This window comes from Rhinatrema bivittatum, unplaced genomic scaffold, assembly GCF_901001135.1.
Source record: "Rhinatrema bivittatum unplaced genomic scaffold, aRhiBiv1.1, whole genome shotgun sequence".
Taxonomy (NCBI): Eukaryota; Metazoa; Chordata; class Amphibia; order Gymnophiona; family Rhinatrematidae; genus Rhinatrema; species Rhinatrema bivittatum.
This window is the reverse complement of record NW_021820488.1, coordinates 424,044-437,171: the sequence shown is the minus strand read 5'-3', so window position 1 is coordinate 437,171 and position 13,128 is coordinate 424,044. Positions and strand designations below refer to the sequence as shown.

Here is a 13,128-nt window from a genome sequence, read left to right as displayed (position 1 = left end):
AATAGGAGGGACTTTGAGTAGAAAAACCTCTTACGCTCATGTAATACAGGAGGAGTTGGGAGAGTTCTTAAGAGCCAGCCATAGCTGCCTAAGGGTTGGAGGAGTATGGAGAGTAGGATTCCAGAAGCTGGAATAAGTGTATCCAACTCTGCCTACTAGTGAGCCTAGCCTCTTCAAAGGGAAGATTTCAAGAGTAAAGAGAAACAGAAATATTCCTTGCCTGAGGACAGTGGCATGTGAAGGTCAGAAAGCTCTGGAATAAAGCTCTGGAATTTGTTGCCAGAGGATGTGGTAGTGCAGTTAGTGTAGCTGAGTTCAAAAAAGGTTTGGATAAGCTCTTGGAGGAGAAGTCCGTTGACTGCTATTGGTCAAGTTTACTTAGGGAATAGCCACTGCTATTAATTGCATCAGTAGCATGGGATCTTATTAGTGTTTGGGTAATTGCCAGGTTCTTGTGGCCTGGTTTGGCCTCTGTTGGAAACAGGATGCTGGGTTTGATGGACCCTTGGTCTGACCCAGCATGGCAATTTCTTATGTTCTTATGGGAAGAGAAATGAAGGAGGATTACCCCATTCATCCCGGAGAAGATGTTTTGATGAAGTGTGCACCTAGGAAGATTTTTTCTTCAGTGGGAGTTCTTGGAGGAAGGAGACCGCCCACCAGAAGAGAGGTCCTAAGGAGTTCAAGTTTGACATAGGAACTTAGGTAGAGGCTTATCCAAGTGCCAGAAGTTGGCAAAAGAAAAAAGGACAGCTATCCTAATGAACAGGTACTGGGGAAAGGTCCAGGAGAAGGAAGGATCCTTTCCCCAGAGAGAAGACCTGTCTGAAAGAGGACCGATGTTGCTGAAAGAGACTGAAGTTTCATTGTACTACTGTTAGACTTGTTTGCAGTGTGGTGCATTTTTTTATGAATGTACCAGTATCTTTGGACTTTGAGTTGACCATCTTCAGTGCCAGAAAAATGACTTATTTATTTAAGAAATTCAGAGTGTTTTTATTTTGGTGTTGACTGGACTAATGAGTGGAGAAGCCCCAGAAAGATGAAACCAGAGGGGCCTGTGAAGGAACCCCTGGGAGGTCACGAAGCCTGCCCTAGGTTGTGACTCTCCAAGTGAGCCCCTGTGTCTAAGAGCTGATTGAGACAGGGTGCATATCTATATAATTGAATTCCATGGAAAACAGAAAACAGAAAATCAGTGAATTTAGAAAAATAAAACAAAGCAGGGAGACACTTTTTACCTTCCATTAAATAGAAGCTGCAGATTTTACAATCCCTCCTTCTAGTTCATGCACTTGTTGACCATCACACTGTGAAAAATGTATTCAAGCTATCACTTAAAAAATGATTCCCCTTTAAAAACTGCATAACACGATATATTATTTTACTAAACAAAATTATTTATGTAAACCCCAAAGCCTTCCATGCCACTTAAAAGTTACGAAACCCAAAAGGTTTGCAGGCATATTATGCCATTGATTTTCTTGACAGCAACAGGCATTTGTTTATTAACTAAAACTGAGAAATCCTTCAGGTATTTAAATCTATGTTTAAAATTTATTGGTGCAGTGAGAGTTGCCAATAAAAAATCAATAAATATTTGCATGCTGCTGGCAGGGATGCTGTGAAGATGAAACTCAGATACTCTTATTATTTGATCCAGATTCCTCATTGGATTCAATAGTCTTCAATAGAGAATGGACAAATTGAATAGGGGGTGGGAAGGTATGTTCAATGTCTTTGGTACAAAAGTATTTATTGTGGACTGGATCTTTCTATATAATGTGCAGCTCTTTGCAGTGCTAAACTAATTTTTTTTTTAAAAAGTGTTTATCATCTTGAACCAAAAAAATGTGTCTTCACAGGTTAATCTCCTAGCTTTTGTGGTGATCATTTACAAAGTATTTCGGCACACTGCAATGCTAAAACCAGAAGTTAGTTGCTATGAAAATGTAAGGTAAGTTTGTTTTTAAAGTGAATTCATTGTTCAGAAGAACCAGAGACCTGAATAGGGAGGGCCCCCATTAGACAAACGCTATACTCCATTTTTTGCAAACGTCAATGATGCTGGCTTTCATTTCATGTATCGACACTGTGCTTTCTTCTTCTTCAAAAGGGGTCAGTCAAGGTCAAAGAGAGGATGACTTTTTTTTTTTTTTTAAGCAAAGATTCTTTGTGCCCTCTTTCAGAAAAAGTTTTTTTGCCATAGAGAATAAGGTCATTGTTCTTGATGCAGAAAAGGCACGCAATGCTGTATTTTGTATGACAGACACAGGATTTTTGTGATACGTTTTATTTGTAAAGAAATAGCATACTCGGGTTCACTGCTTCAGGCCCGCATTTTCTTCAAGATTTTTTTAGTTTTACTTTGCATGCTATTGTGATTTTTCCATCAACTCCCCTTATTTAAAACTGATTTATAGGGACCTTGAAAACTGTTTGCACAGGAACAGCTAAAGTGCACTACAGGGAGCATTGAAAACAACTCACTGTTTGTGTTGCTTGGAAACCTTCTTGCAGTTACAGTGCATTGTATCGCATCCATAGTCGGGACTTAGCAATTGTTTGATTGATTGTTTTCCCCCCACTCTCACTTCATCCTTTAGAAATCTATCTGCTGAACTGGCTAACTAATGAAGCTTTCGAGAATTCACTTTCTGGGCACACCTTGAATGGCTCATTCACTAGAAAAAGTTTAGCAGTGAAATTTAGTGAATGCGTGTACACTATGCACAGTTTAATTTGAAAGGCTCGCTGTGGTTTGGCAGTGACTGGGGTACATATCTCTATGCATGTACATAAGTATAAGTACATAGAGCAGTAAAAAGACAATTTACAAGTCCCTTTTGGTATCCGTGGGCTAACAAAATATAGTTTTATATCCAGCATGCTTTTGCATTGAACTTTAAAGAAAACCATTGTAGGTGTTTGATACCATGTACAATGACTGACCTAGGAACATATGGCGATTTACAAAAAAAACAAAAAAAAAGTTTCACAAAGAATACTTTCACATTGCATGTCTGACTATGGGGAATTATGCTAGCATTCGATGTAAAATCAAATCATATGGCAATGGTCTCCACCAAGGAAAACATATTTACAGAAGCTCGGTGCTTTAGAGCATCAGATTTTAAAAGCAGTCAGTATGATGACTGTATACCAGTTACAGTACTGCAGCACACCCTAAAGGACAAACCATATACATGCACTACAAGGATTTAGACTGTTAGATTACCAGTTCTGTAAACAAGACAAAAGATTGGCTGGTAGTTGGCAAAACACTAACAGGTCCATTTACTAAAGCATGTTAGTGCTAAAGCAACATTAACATGCATTAAACTTCTAGATTAGTTACCAAATGCACCTAAAGCATGCTAAATCAGCATTAACACTAAATTTGTGATGAAGTAATGAGATGCAGAGCTGTGCAAATTAGTTATTATTGCAAGACAACTTGGATTGTTTAAATAGCACAAAAATGAATGTAACACACATTAAAGCAACAAACTTAACTATACCTTCAGATACTGTTGACGCTTTGGTAAATAGATCCAAAATTTATAGAGCCACATGCACTAAGCAAATTCCCCAAAGATCTACAGTGGCTAAGTCCTTAATTTATCTGAACTACAGCATGCAGATCATGGCAACAATTTAATGTAATGACTCTCTTCATGTACTCGTCTTATCCTTTTCACCTAGGTCGTGTGCAAGAGGTGCTCTTGCCCTTTTGTTTCTGCTTGGTGCTACCTGGATATTTGGAGTGCTGCATGTTGTCCATGGCACGGTGGTTACAGCATACCTTTTTACAATTGTTAATGCCTTTCAAGGAATGTTCATCTTCCTGTTTCTGTGTGTATTATCTAGGAAGGTAAGCAGGCCTGGGGACTGGTCATTTTTATTGCAAAGTTATACTATATCTGCCTGCATGTTTCTTCCATCTGAGCATAAAGCTAGTGCATGTGAATGTCAAAATGAAAAAATGCACAGGCTGATTCACCAAACTTCATGGGCACTAAAGGGTCAATCTGCAAAAAATGTACATGGCTAAAACTTGGTTTTGCTGGGTAAATCTGTTGAAAATTCCTCTCTTATCCCCTCTCCCATCCTTTACCCAGCAAAATGTGTTTGGGTAAATTGATACTAGCACAAAATTTAGCCAGGTAAAAAAGGCCAGATCCTTGTGTTCCTAGAGTATGCAACTAAGTAAAAGGTAGCCAGATATTCAGCTGAAGATAGCTAAGTAAGTTTACTTGATTATTTTATCCACACTTATCCATCTGAAAATCAGCCCCTAAAGGTTGAGCATGGGTGAAAACTTGCACCAAATCAGGAAGACCACGGCTGAGTCAAAAGGATTGTGGCTCTATATTTATATTATTCAAGCAGGGTGATATTTGAGCTCATTAACTCATTTCTGCCTATGCCGATTCACAAAATTTAGTATGTTGGAGCACAATTTTGCATGTTCCATTTACCGCGGAAATATTTTCTCCAGCTCCTGAGATGGTACAAAGGGCCTAGCGCTCTGATCCAGAATTCTAGCCCCTTTGACATCATCAGTGTGATCACTGCAAGAAAAATGGAAAAACAAATACTCGCTCCCACCCCATGATCATCTTCTCCCAACCTGGATCTCTAATCAATATCTGATTAACCTCCACCCATCAATCACTCCCAGCCACCAAGAAGAGGTATGCTTATGTCCCCCTAGCTCCAGTGCTAAGTTCCAAATTATGCTGGTAGAAGGTATGATGTATAAAGGGAGCCTATGCAATAAAATTCATGCTAGTGTGGGAGTCAGTAATACTTTTACATGTATGGTAAAACACCATTTAACCATGAAATGCAAGTTTTACCAGTTACAAGTTAAATTTTTGCCACACGAGCTTGACCATAATAGTAATATCCGCGGTAACCAAACTGCTGTGCTGTACATGATGGTAAAATTCCCCAAAGTGAAAAACATGGTTGGCATGAGGTATTCTATTCACCCCTCACAATACAACATGAAAGGGGCCTCTGAGGCCAGATGCCCTTCCTTCCCACACCAAAGTAGAGGACCTCTAAGCCCTGACTGCCCCATCCTCATCACCAAGAATAAGGAGCCTTCATGAGACAGGGGAATGGAGAGGTCAACCAGTGCCCTCTTTCACATTGTTGGCAGAGGCATGAGAAAGAGCCCAGCTCTCTCCTGCCCCAGTCTTCATTTGGGTGTGATTGGATGAAAAATCTTATCATGGTGTTTATTTGCATACTATGGCCTTAACGAATGTCATGGTATGCAAATGTTTCCCATGCACTTTATGTCTGAAAGGTTACACACATTACCTTTCAAACCTAATGTGACTAGTGAATTGGTCCCTTAATATTTCAAAAAATATACTGTGGTTCTCAAGTGGTCTTCAGACACCTATGCCTCACATAAATGCCATCACAGAATGTCTTTAGTTCAGTCACTGAGGCAGAAGAAATATCTCAAAGTATTTACCAATAATTCATATGCATGGCCTACATTTAATGCTAACATTTGTGTGTTGCCTTTTATTTCAGATCCAAGAAGAATACTACAGACTATTTAAAAATGTCCCTTGCTGCTTTGGATGCTTAAGATAAGAAGTGAATATGCACAATATGTGAAAAATTAAAATAAAATGGGCTTAATCCTGGAGCAGAAAGATTGCATTTCCCTATTTTGAAATCAGTAATTGGTCAGCGAATGGACAAATTGTTTCATACAGTTAATCGGTCTCTCCATAAAACAGCCATACATATAAACACATATTGCTACTGTATATGTACTGTAACACAATATATGCAACAGAAAGGCTCAAGCAGATCATGGTCCTGCATGGCAATCTGAATAACAAAGTTCTAAATCAAGAAGAAGTCATGTATGCTGCCTCTTACTGGATTTTACAAAGATTTGTGAGTAGAGGGTTTGTGCCATTTGTTTGATATGTACTGTATGCATTCCTACATTTTGTCTTTCAGATGACTGATTATTGACCATCAAAAAAACCATCCTGACGTCATATTTCAAAAGCCAGCAAGACAGCTGTTCATACAATTGGCTACGTTCTGCTGTTTTTATGATGTGTGCAGATTTATTATTTTACGTGACCATTTGAAAAACACATTTAGCAAAAAAAAACAAGTGCACATATTGCCAAGATGGCAGTAACACTTGGCCAATTGCTGATCATTTGTTTAGATCTACTTTGAAAATATTGTTCCATGTTTCTAACACATTAAGGGCTATTTCCCAAATTGTGGGTATTAGCATGCAGTATCAATGAGCAGAGGTATTGCTAGGTATGAAAAAGACCTGGGATACAGGCCCATAAGCCCTCCTGACCCCCACCGAGATTTTGATAATTAACTCAATTACAATCAGCTCATCACACTTTTAAATATGAACTTTAAATGATCTCAGTCTTACATTCCCATGCAGCTGCTATCAGGGAGTCATAACCTGTGAGGGAACTGCCCTGTTAGTTTGGTACTGCTGGAGATTGCATGGCTTCCTCAGCACCCATCCCTTACCAAGCTCCATCCATGCGGAAACAGGATACCCCCACTCAAAGCAGGAGGCAGCACTGCCAATTTTTTGCACCATTATAACAAGGTACTGGATGTGCATGTCAGTAGGATTTCTAGACAAAGAAACTGTAACAAAGAAACCCACGACCAGGGTCAACTACCCAGTAAAACTATCATTAAAATTATTCAATAGCATCAATCAATCAATCAATCAATTCTCCTACATAGAAGTGAAGTGTGGGACAGAACCCCAATATCAACCAAGCACCCCAAGCTATGTAAACATGTCCTGCATCCCCAGCAACTCTCCTTACAACAGATGCAGAGCAGAACTAGGATATTTTCTCTTACTACTCACCATACAAAAATAATATTCAGATTCTGGTACCATCTCAGTAAAAGCAACACAAACTCACTCTGCTACCAAGAACATTGTGAAAAACATGCACCCAGAACCTGTACAGCAAATCTGCCATACCATATTTAACACACTAACTGCCAGACACAAATATTAGTAACCTTACCCATGAAAGGCAGTAATGCAAATACCTCACCAGGCTCAGTTACGGAAAAACAAAACAAGTCCGTCTGCTATAGAATCCTACATTTGCAGAATACCTCAACTGTGTCACAGACAGACCCTCAAATACAAAATAAGTGGCCACAAATAAGACATGAACAGTCAAAACTTGCAATGGAAATCCTGAGAATCCAGACTCTGCAGGGAGTGCAACACCATAGAAAGAGAAACAGAAATGCATTTTCTCTTGTACTTAGCAAAATGCAAAAGGGTATCAGAGTTGCACATCCCAGAAGCTGACACTTTCCAATTACTAAACTATAAATAAAATGCTTTTTTCTATCTTTGTTGTCTGAGCATTTTCATTTTACTAATCATATTGGTCCCCAGTCTTTTTTCTAGTTTCCTCTGACTTCTCCTTTTCTAAGGTCTCCTGCCATTTGCATTTCTTCTCTTCCCTCCTATCATCTTCAGTTCCTCCCTTAGATCTATATTTGACATTGATCTTTCCCCATCTTTCTTTGTTTGCCTCTCTACTGCCTTTCTAGCCACTCAGTTACATTTCACCCCTCTTCTCCCCTCTCACCTACCTACCAGTTTTCTATCTCTCACTCTCACCCCAGTCCATCTCCCTGCTCTCACCCCTCCTTTATCTCACTCCCCATTTCTCATCTCATTAGCCCCCAACTTCTTCTGTTGCTCATTCACTCTCCTGCCTCCAGCCACTTTCTTTTGTTTTACAACCGAAGCCCCATTCCTACCATTTCTCACCCTCTTCACAGGTCCATCCCTTTACTCTGCCCATCACCCCCTCTCCATCCCTTTTTATTACCTCTTACCCCTATCCCTGCCCTAGCCTTCCTGGTCCTTCACACCACGTCTCAGCCTTTTTCCACACTTCTCTTACCCTCACATCTCACATCCATAGCCCCATCTCGTACATAACTCATCGAACACTTCGCCACTCATCACCCCACCCAACTACCAAGTTCCTGCTCTTCCCACAGTCACCAGACAATCTCTGAAGATGTTCAATCTCCCTAAACATTCCCATGTCTCTACTTTCTCCTCCATACCCACCTCTATTCCACCCCCCCTTCTTCTCTCTCCTCCCCCTTCCCTCCCCACTAAACCTGGGAATATCCTTTTCTTCTCTCCCCCCTCCCCCCTCCTCCATCCGATCTCCTCTTCCTCTCCTTGAATCTGGAAGGTTTCCTGTCTGGCACTTGTAACAGAGCTGCTTCTCCTGGCTCGATGCTGCTACTCCCACCAGCATGGTTCAATAAGTTTATATGAACTGCGGGGTTCCATATCAAGGGGTGTTCCCATGGTTCAAAAAAAAAATTGTCATTAAATTAAGCCGTGCCAGCACCAAGAAGGAAAAGCGGCTCTGTTACAAGCATGACACGGGATGAAGAAGGGAGGCGAGGGCAAGAAGCATCCACAAAACAAAACAGCTTAATGTTCTCAGGGCATGGGCCCCATGTGCACATAGCTAGCAACACCCCCGCTATCAGGAATTGGGTGTGCAATTTTTCTACCTATGCAAATGGTAGAAATAATGCTCACAAAAGTTTGTAATGAATATTTTTGCAAAATAAGCAACTACTCCTCACCAAGATGCACTTATGTTTTCATACAGAAAGTTGTGAAGACCTTTCCATGTTCAGGTTTGGGCCATGAGCATAGTTAATGAGCTGTTATGCATGAATTTGCATCATAGCAGCTCATTAATGATGCCTATAAATAAAATTTCATATTTAGTGACCTGCATGCAAAATTGTACTACTTGCAAATGCAGAAAACTTTGCAAATGGTGCTTGTATGCTAAAAACTGAACGTGCGTGTATGATCACAAATAACGAGCACCATTTCAGGGTTTGGCATACAAAGCCCAATGTGCAGAGTTTTTTCTACAGTTTCATATATCACCCTGATTGCTTGATAGTTTGAAAGAATTTTTTTAATGGGGGCTTTGATGAATCATACAGCTGATGGCCAACTCTGGTGTTCAAGAACCAACAAACAAGTCTGATTTTCAGGATACCCATAATTAATATGCATGAGATACATTTGCATATAATACAGGCAGTGCATGTAAATCTGCCTCATGTATATTCATTGTGAATATCCTGAAAACCAGACCTTTTTGTGACTCTTCAGGAACAGAAATGGCCACCCCTGCACTAGAATTGTCCACTTGCTGCTTGAATTGGAAAAATCATATCAAATCTGTCAGATTTTTAACTATTTACTGGGAAAAATTTGCAATAAACTTAGCCAGTGAATGTAAAGGATTCAGTTGAACTTGAACTAGCTGAAATTCACCTGATTCAAATTGGATTTCAAATTTTCAGCACATCATTCATTACAAGATTGAAGAAAACCTCTGGCCTTAAATCTGATACTACAATGGGAATTCTATCATTTTACAGCCAGAAAAAAAAAGTGGTTAAAAATGTTGTGATAATATCGTAGCATCAACAGAAGTTGAAAGTATAGCTACATCTTATTAACATGATTACACCAACCAAAGTAAAACCTAAAGGGTTGATTTTCAAAAGAGTTATGCAATTATAAATCAGCTTTTAACCACAAAATTCTAATTGATTAAAAATTCTCACCCAGGGCACCCACTAGACCCATTCTCCATCTGACTAAAATCTGTCCACATAAAATCATTGTGTGCACAAGAGAGAGACTAATTCAGGACATGTGAAAGGAGGGGGTTTTCAAATCAAGCCAGTTAGCATTATATTTAGCACTAACCTGATAAATTTGTCCACCTAAGTGCAGACATACAAATGGCTGCTTTAAATCTACCCGCACACGTTTTTTGCGGGATAGATTTAACCAGGTATTTAGCTTCAGCTGAGTATATGGGCAAAGTTAGCCAGGTAAAATTAATCAGTTAACATCACCACTTAGCAGCTCTTGGGAACAATCTATCCCTAAATCAGCAGGCTGTGCTTCATGTCAAATGATAGGGAATAGACACTAAGATGGAAGCTGGGAGAGAATAAAGACATGAAATTCCATGACAAAAATAAATAAATAATAAAGTTTAGGTCTGCATCATGGACTGCTGTCCACATGGTACAATCATGATTCTTGCCACAGAAATAGCATCACAGCGCCAATTTCTTAATATAATTGACTCAGAAAAAAAATCTACAGATTGAATACAAATTAGCATATGCCCCCATATAGCCATGCAGCAGTTGAGAAAGGATACAAGAAATGTACACCTAGAAAAGAGCACACCACATGTGTCTACCCGAGACATGGTATCACCTGATCAGTTCCTAAAACTTTGGGTCTCCATCCCTTCCCCTTCTGTCCTATCCTGCACCTACTGGGTCTTAACACTGGTCTCTGCCCCTCCCCCCTCGACTTCCATGAGCTGACTACTCTCCCCCCCCCCCCCCCCCCCCCCCATCTCTAGTATGGATTTCACTCTGTTGCTCATCCCAGCAATCATGAGCTCTCTCCTCCTGCTCAACCCCACCTGACCACTCAAATTCTAGGCAGACTTTCACTAGTCCATGCTCCTAGCCCTCCCATATATCTGCAATATTACTCAGCATTGGGCTGTTAGTATTAAGTTTTGGCAATGTGTGTATTAGGGTTTGGAATGAGGGAGTAACAGTGGAGAGCACTTCCCCCCTTTTTTTTTTTTTAGCATAATGTAGAATGAATCAGCCCCTAAGTTCTACTATTCAAAGAGAGCAGATCAACTCTCTGCAAACCATTCCATTTCATTCTATAAAATACAGAGTTTATACATAAAAGTGAAGCTGCCTAGTGACACACTGTGTGTTGCAGTATGACCCAGTCTGGTGACATACAGAAAGCGGGCAAGCACATGCAGAATAGGTGCTGCAGCCTCTGCTACGGTCAGTAAAGCAAGGGGGAAAATTGTGTGATCGCTGTGTTTTCGTTGCCCTAAAGCTGACTGGCTAAAAGATAGATTTTAAAAGCCTTGTGCGTGCAAAAAAGGCCATATACATGCGTAAATGGGCTGCATGTGAGCTCGTGAATTTTAAATAGCTGGGAGGAAGGGCACGCATACATCAATGTACACGTGCTCAACCTCTAATTTTCCTCAGCCAGCATATGTAACTTTGCTACAGCTCCTCAGGAGAGAGAGAGAGAGAGAGAGAGAGAGACTCTCTCTATAAGGCTCAGCCTGACACTCAATATATGGACCACTATAGGAGGGCACTTTGATTCGGGGTGAGTTTTTGCGAGGTGTGTTGTGGTTACAGGGGTGTTGTTGCAGACACAATCACAGGTATCCATTGTAAAATTGACATCATTAAAGACTTTTAGACCTTATAAGTGATGAAAAAGTATTGATTTGTACAATGGAGCTAGCAGAAACTGCAGTACAAATCAACTGAACTCCATCTGGTAGACTTTTCATCACTTATAAGGGCTATAATTCTTTACTGATGTCAATTGTACTGAATACCTTTGAATGTGTCTATAACACCACCCCCACCCCACCCGTAACCCCAACCCACTTCCTGAAAACTCACCCCGAATCAAAGTGCCCCCTTATAGTGGTCCATATGTTGAGTGTCAGGCTGAGCCTTATAAAGAGGTGCTCGCTCGCTCTCTCTCTCTCTCTCTCTCTCTCTCTCTCTCTCCATATAAGGTATTCATGTGTGGTGAGATCTGCATGTTTATGGGCACACGTGTGGCCCTTTGAAAATCTACCCATAAGTCTGGTCATGCTGAAGAGAAATCCTAAAGCTAGTTTAGCAGGCGCACCTAATTGGCAGCACTCCGCTGAATAGAAGTGACCCTTTAGCCAGCTAAATTGTCTGCTCTCCACGCTGCTGAATATTGACTCTCTAGTGTCTAGATTCCGGGCGCCTGCTCTCTCTGTGGATAGCTTTCCCAGACAAAAACAAACGTACAGTGTTTCTGACAATGTAAAACTATGCAGCTTGTTGCTTTTCCTGGCCTAACCTTGCCCCCAGGAACCTCTCCCAGAAAAGACAGGTAAAAACAGGCACATTATCTCACCTACAGGGTGGGCTATTAAAAAAAAAAAAAAAAAAAGCCCTTTTAGCCAGGTTAAATAGCCATTTACATGGGTAAATGAAAATGGCCCTCAAAGCAGCATTACTGTGGTTGAGAAAATACAGGGACTTTTTAAAAGAGAATTTCCCTTGTGCGCTAGTTTTTTTTTTCCCCCCCTTTAAAATAGCAGTTCATGATAGTTCCATATTTCCTATCATATCCCCCAAAATAAACAAAGAAAGAATGAAAGAAATAGCCAGAAAGACAGATAAATAAGCAAGAAAAAAAAAAACAACCCTGGCTTCCCATTAATCCATTGTCCTGTATTTATATATATTTGCTGGAACAAAAGTGCATTTCATCTTTGAACAATCTAGTTTATTCTTTTCCGGCTGCTCTCTGACCCTCAGCAGGGTCCAGTTGGAATTCAGTCCCTTTAGTGAGCAGCTTTTCTGATTAGAGTCTGTATTGGGCAAGAGGTCAGCTAAAAAAAAAAAAAAAAAAGGCCTCACAAAAAAACCCAAGCTTGAGTGATTCAGAAGAAATTGCAATCATTTGCTTTGGAGTACCACATACAATCAGCATCAAAATTTCAGCGAGTTTCACATACCTTAAAATGCCACTTTGAAGCAGCAGTCCAAGAGAACCTGGTGCAGAAAAAAAAATAAATTGGTCCTTATTTTTGAATTGCATTTTACCAGAATATCAGCCTCTGCTTTCCTAAAACCAAACAGACATCAGATGTAAAGAAGGGGGTTTTTTTTGGGTTGTTTTTTTTTATTGTATTGAGTTTTTGGAAATGTGAGGCTCTCCCAAAGCCATTTGATGGAATATTCCCCCATTATCCATTACACCTCTGCCTATAATTTTCCAATAAAGTACACAAGTGAGGAAGAAAATATGACTTCATACACGGAGAAGCCTGAGATCTGAAAGAACCCACATAGAAAGCAATCGATTTTATCTGTACTAATGCTTGGGTTTTTTTTCATCTGGCAGTTTCTTCCTGCACCCTTGGGCCTCCAGCTCAG

The 13,128-nt window shown here is 40.2% G+C and overlaps 1 protein-coding gene across 2 annotated transcripts in view; it reads left to right on the top strand.

Moving 5' to 3' along the window:
• Positions 1 to 12,638, top strand: part of ADGRL4 (adhesion G protein-coupled receptor L4) — a 160,473-nt gene extending 147,835 nt beyond the window's left edge. For both annotated transcript variants that reach the window (XM_029586094.1, XM_029586095.1), the window contains exons 14-16: positions 1,866 to 1,957; positions 3,706 to 3,874; positions 5,557 to 12,638. In XM_029586094.1, coding sequence (XP_029441954.1) covers positions 1,866 to 1,957; positions 3,706 to 3,874; positions 5,557 to 5,619 — 324 coding nt within the window. In that variant the 3' untranslated portion in view covers positions 5,620 to 12,638. The remainder of the gene's footprint in view (positions 1 to 1,865; positions 1,958 to 3,705; positions 3,875 to 5,556) is intronic.
• Positions 12,639 to 13,128: the final 490 nt, after the last annotated feature.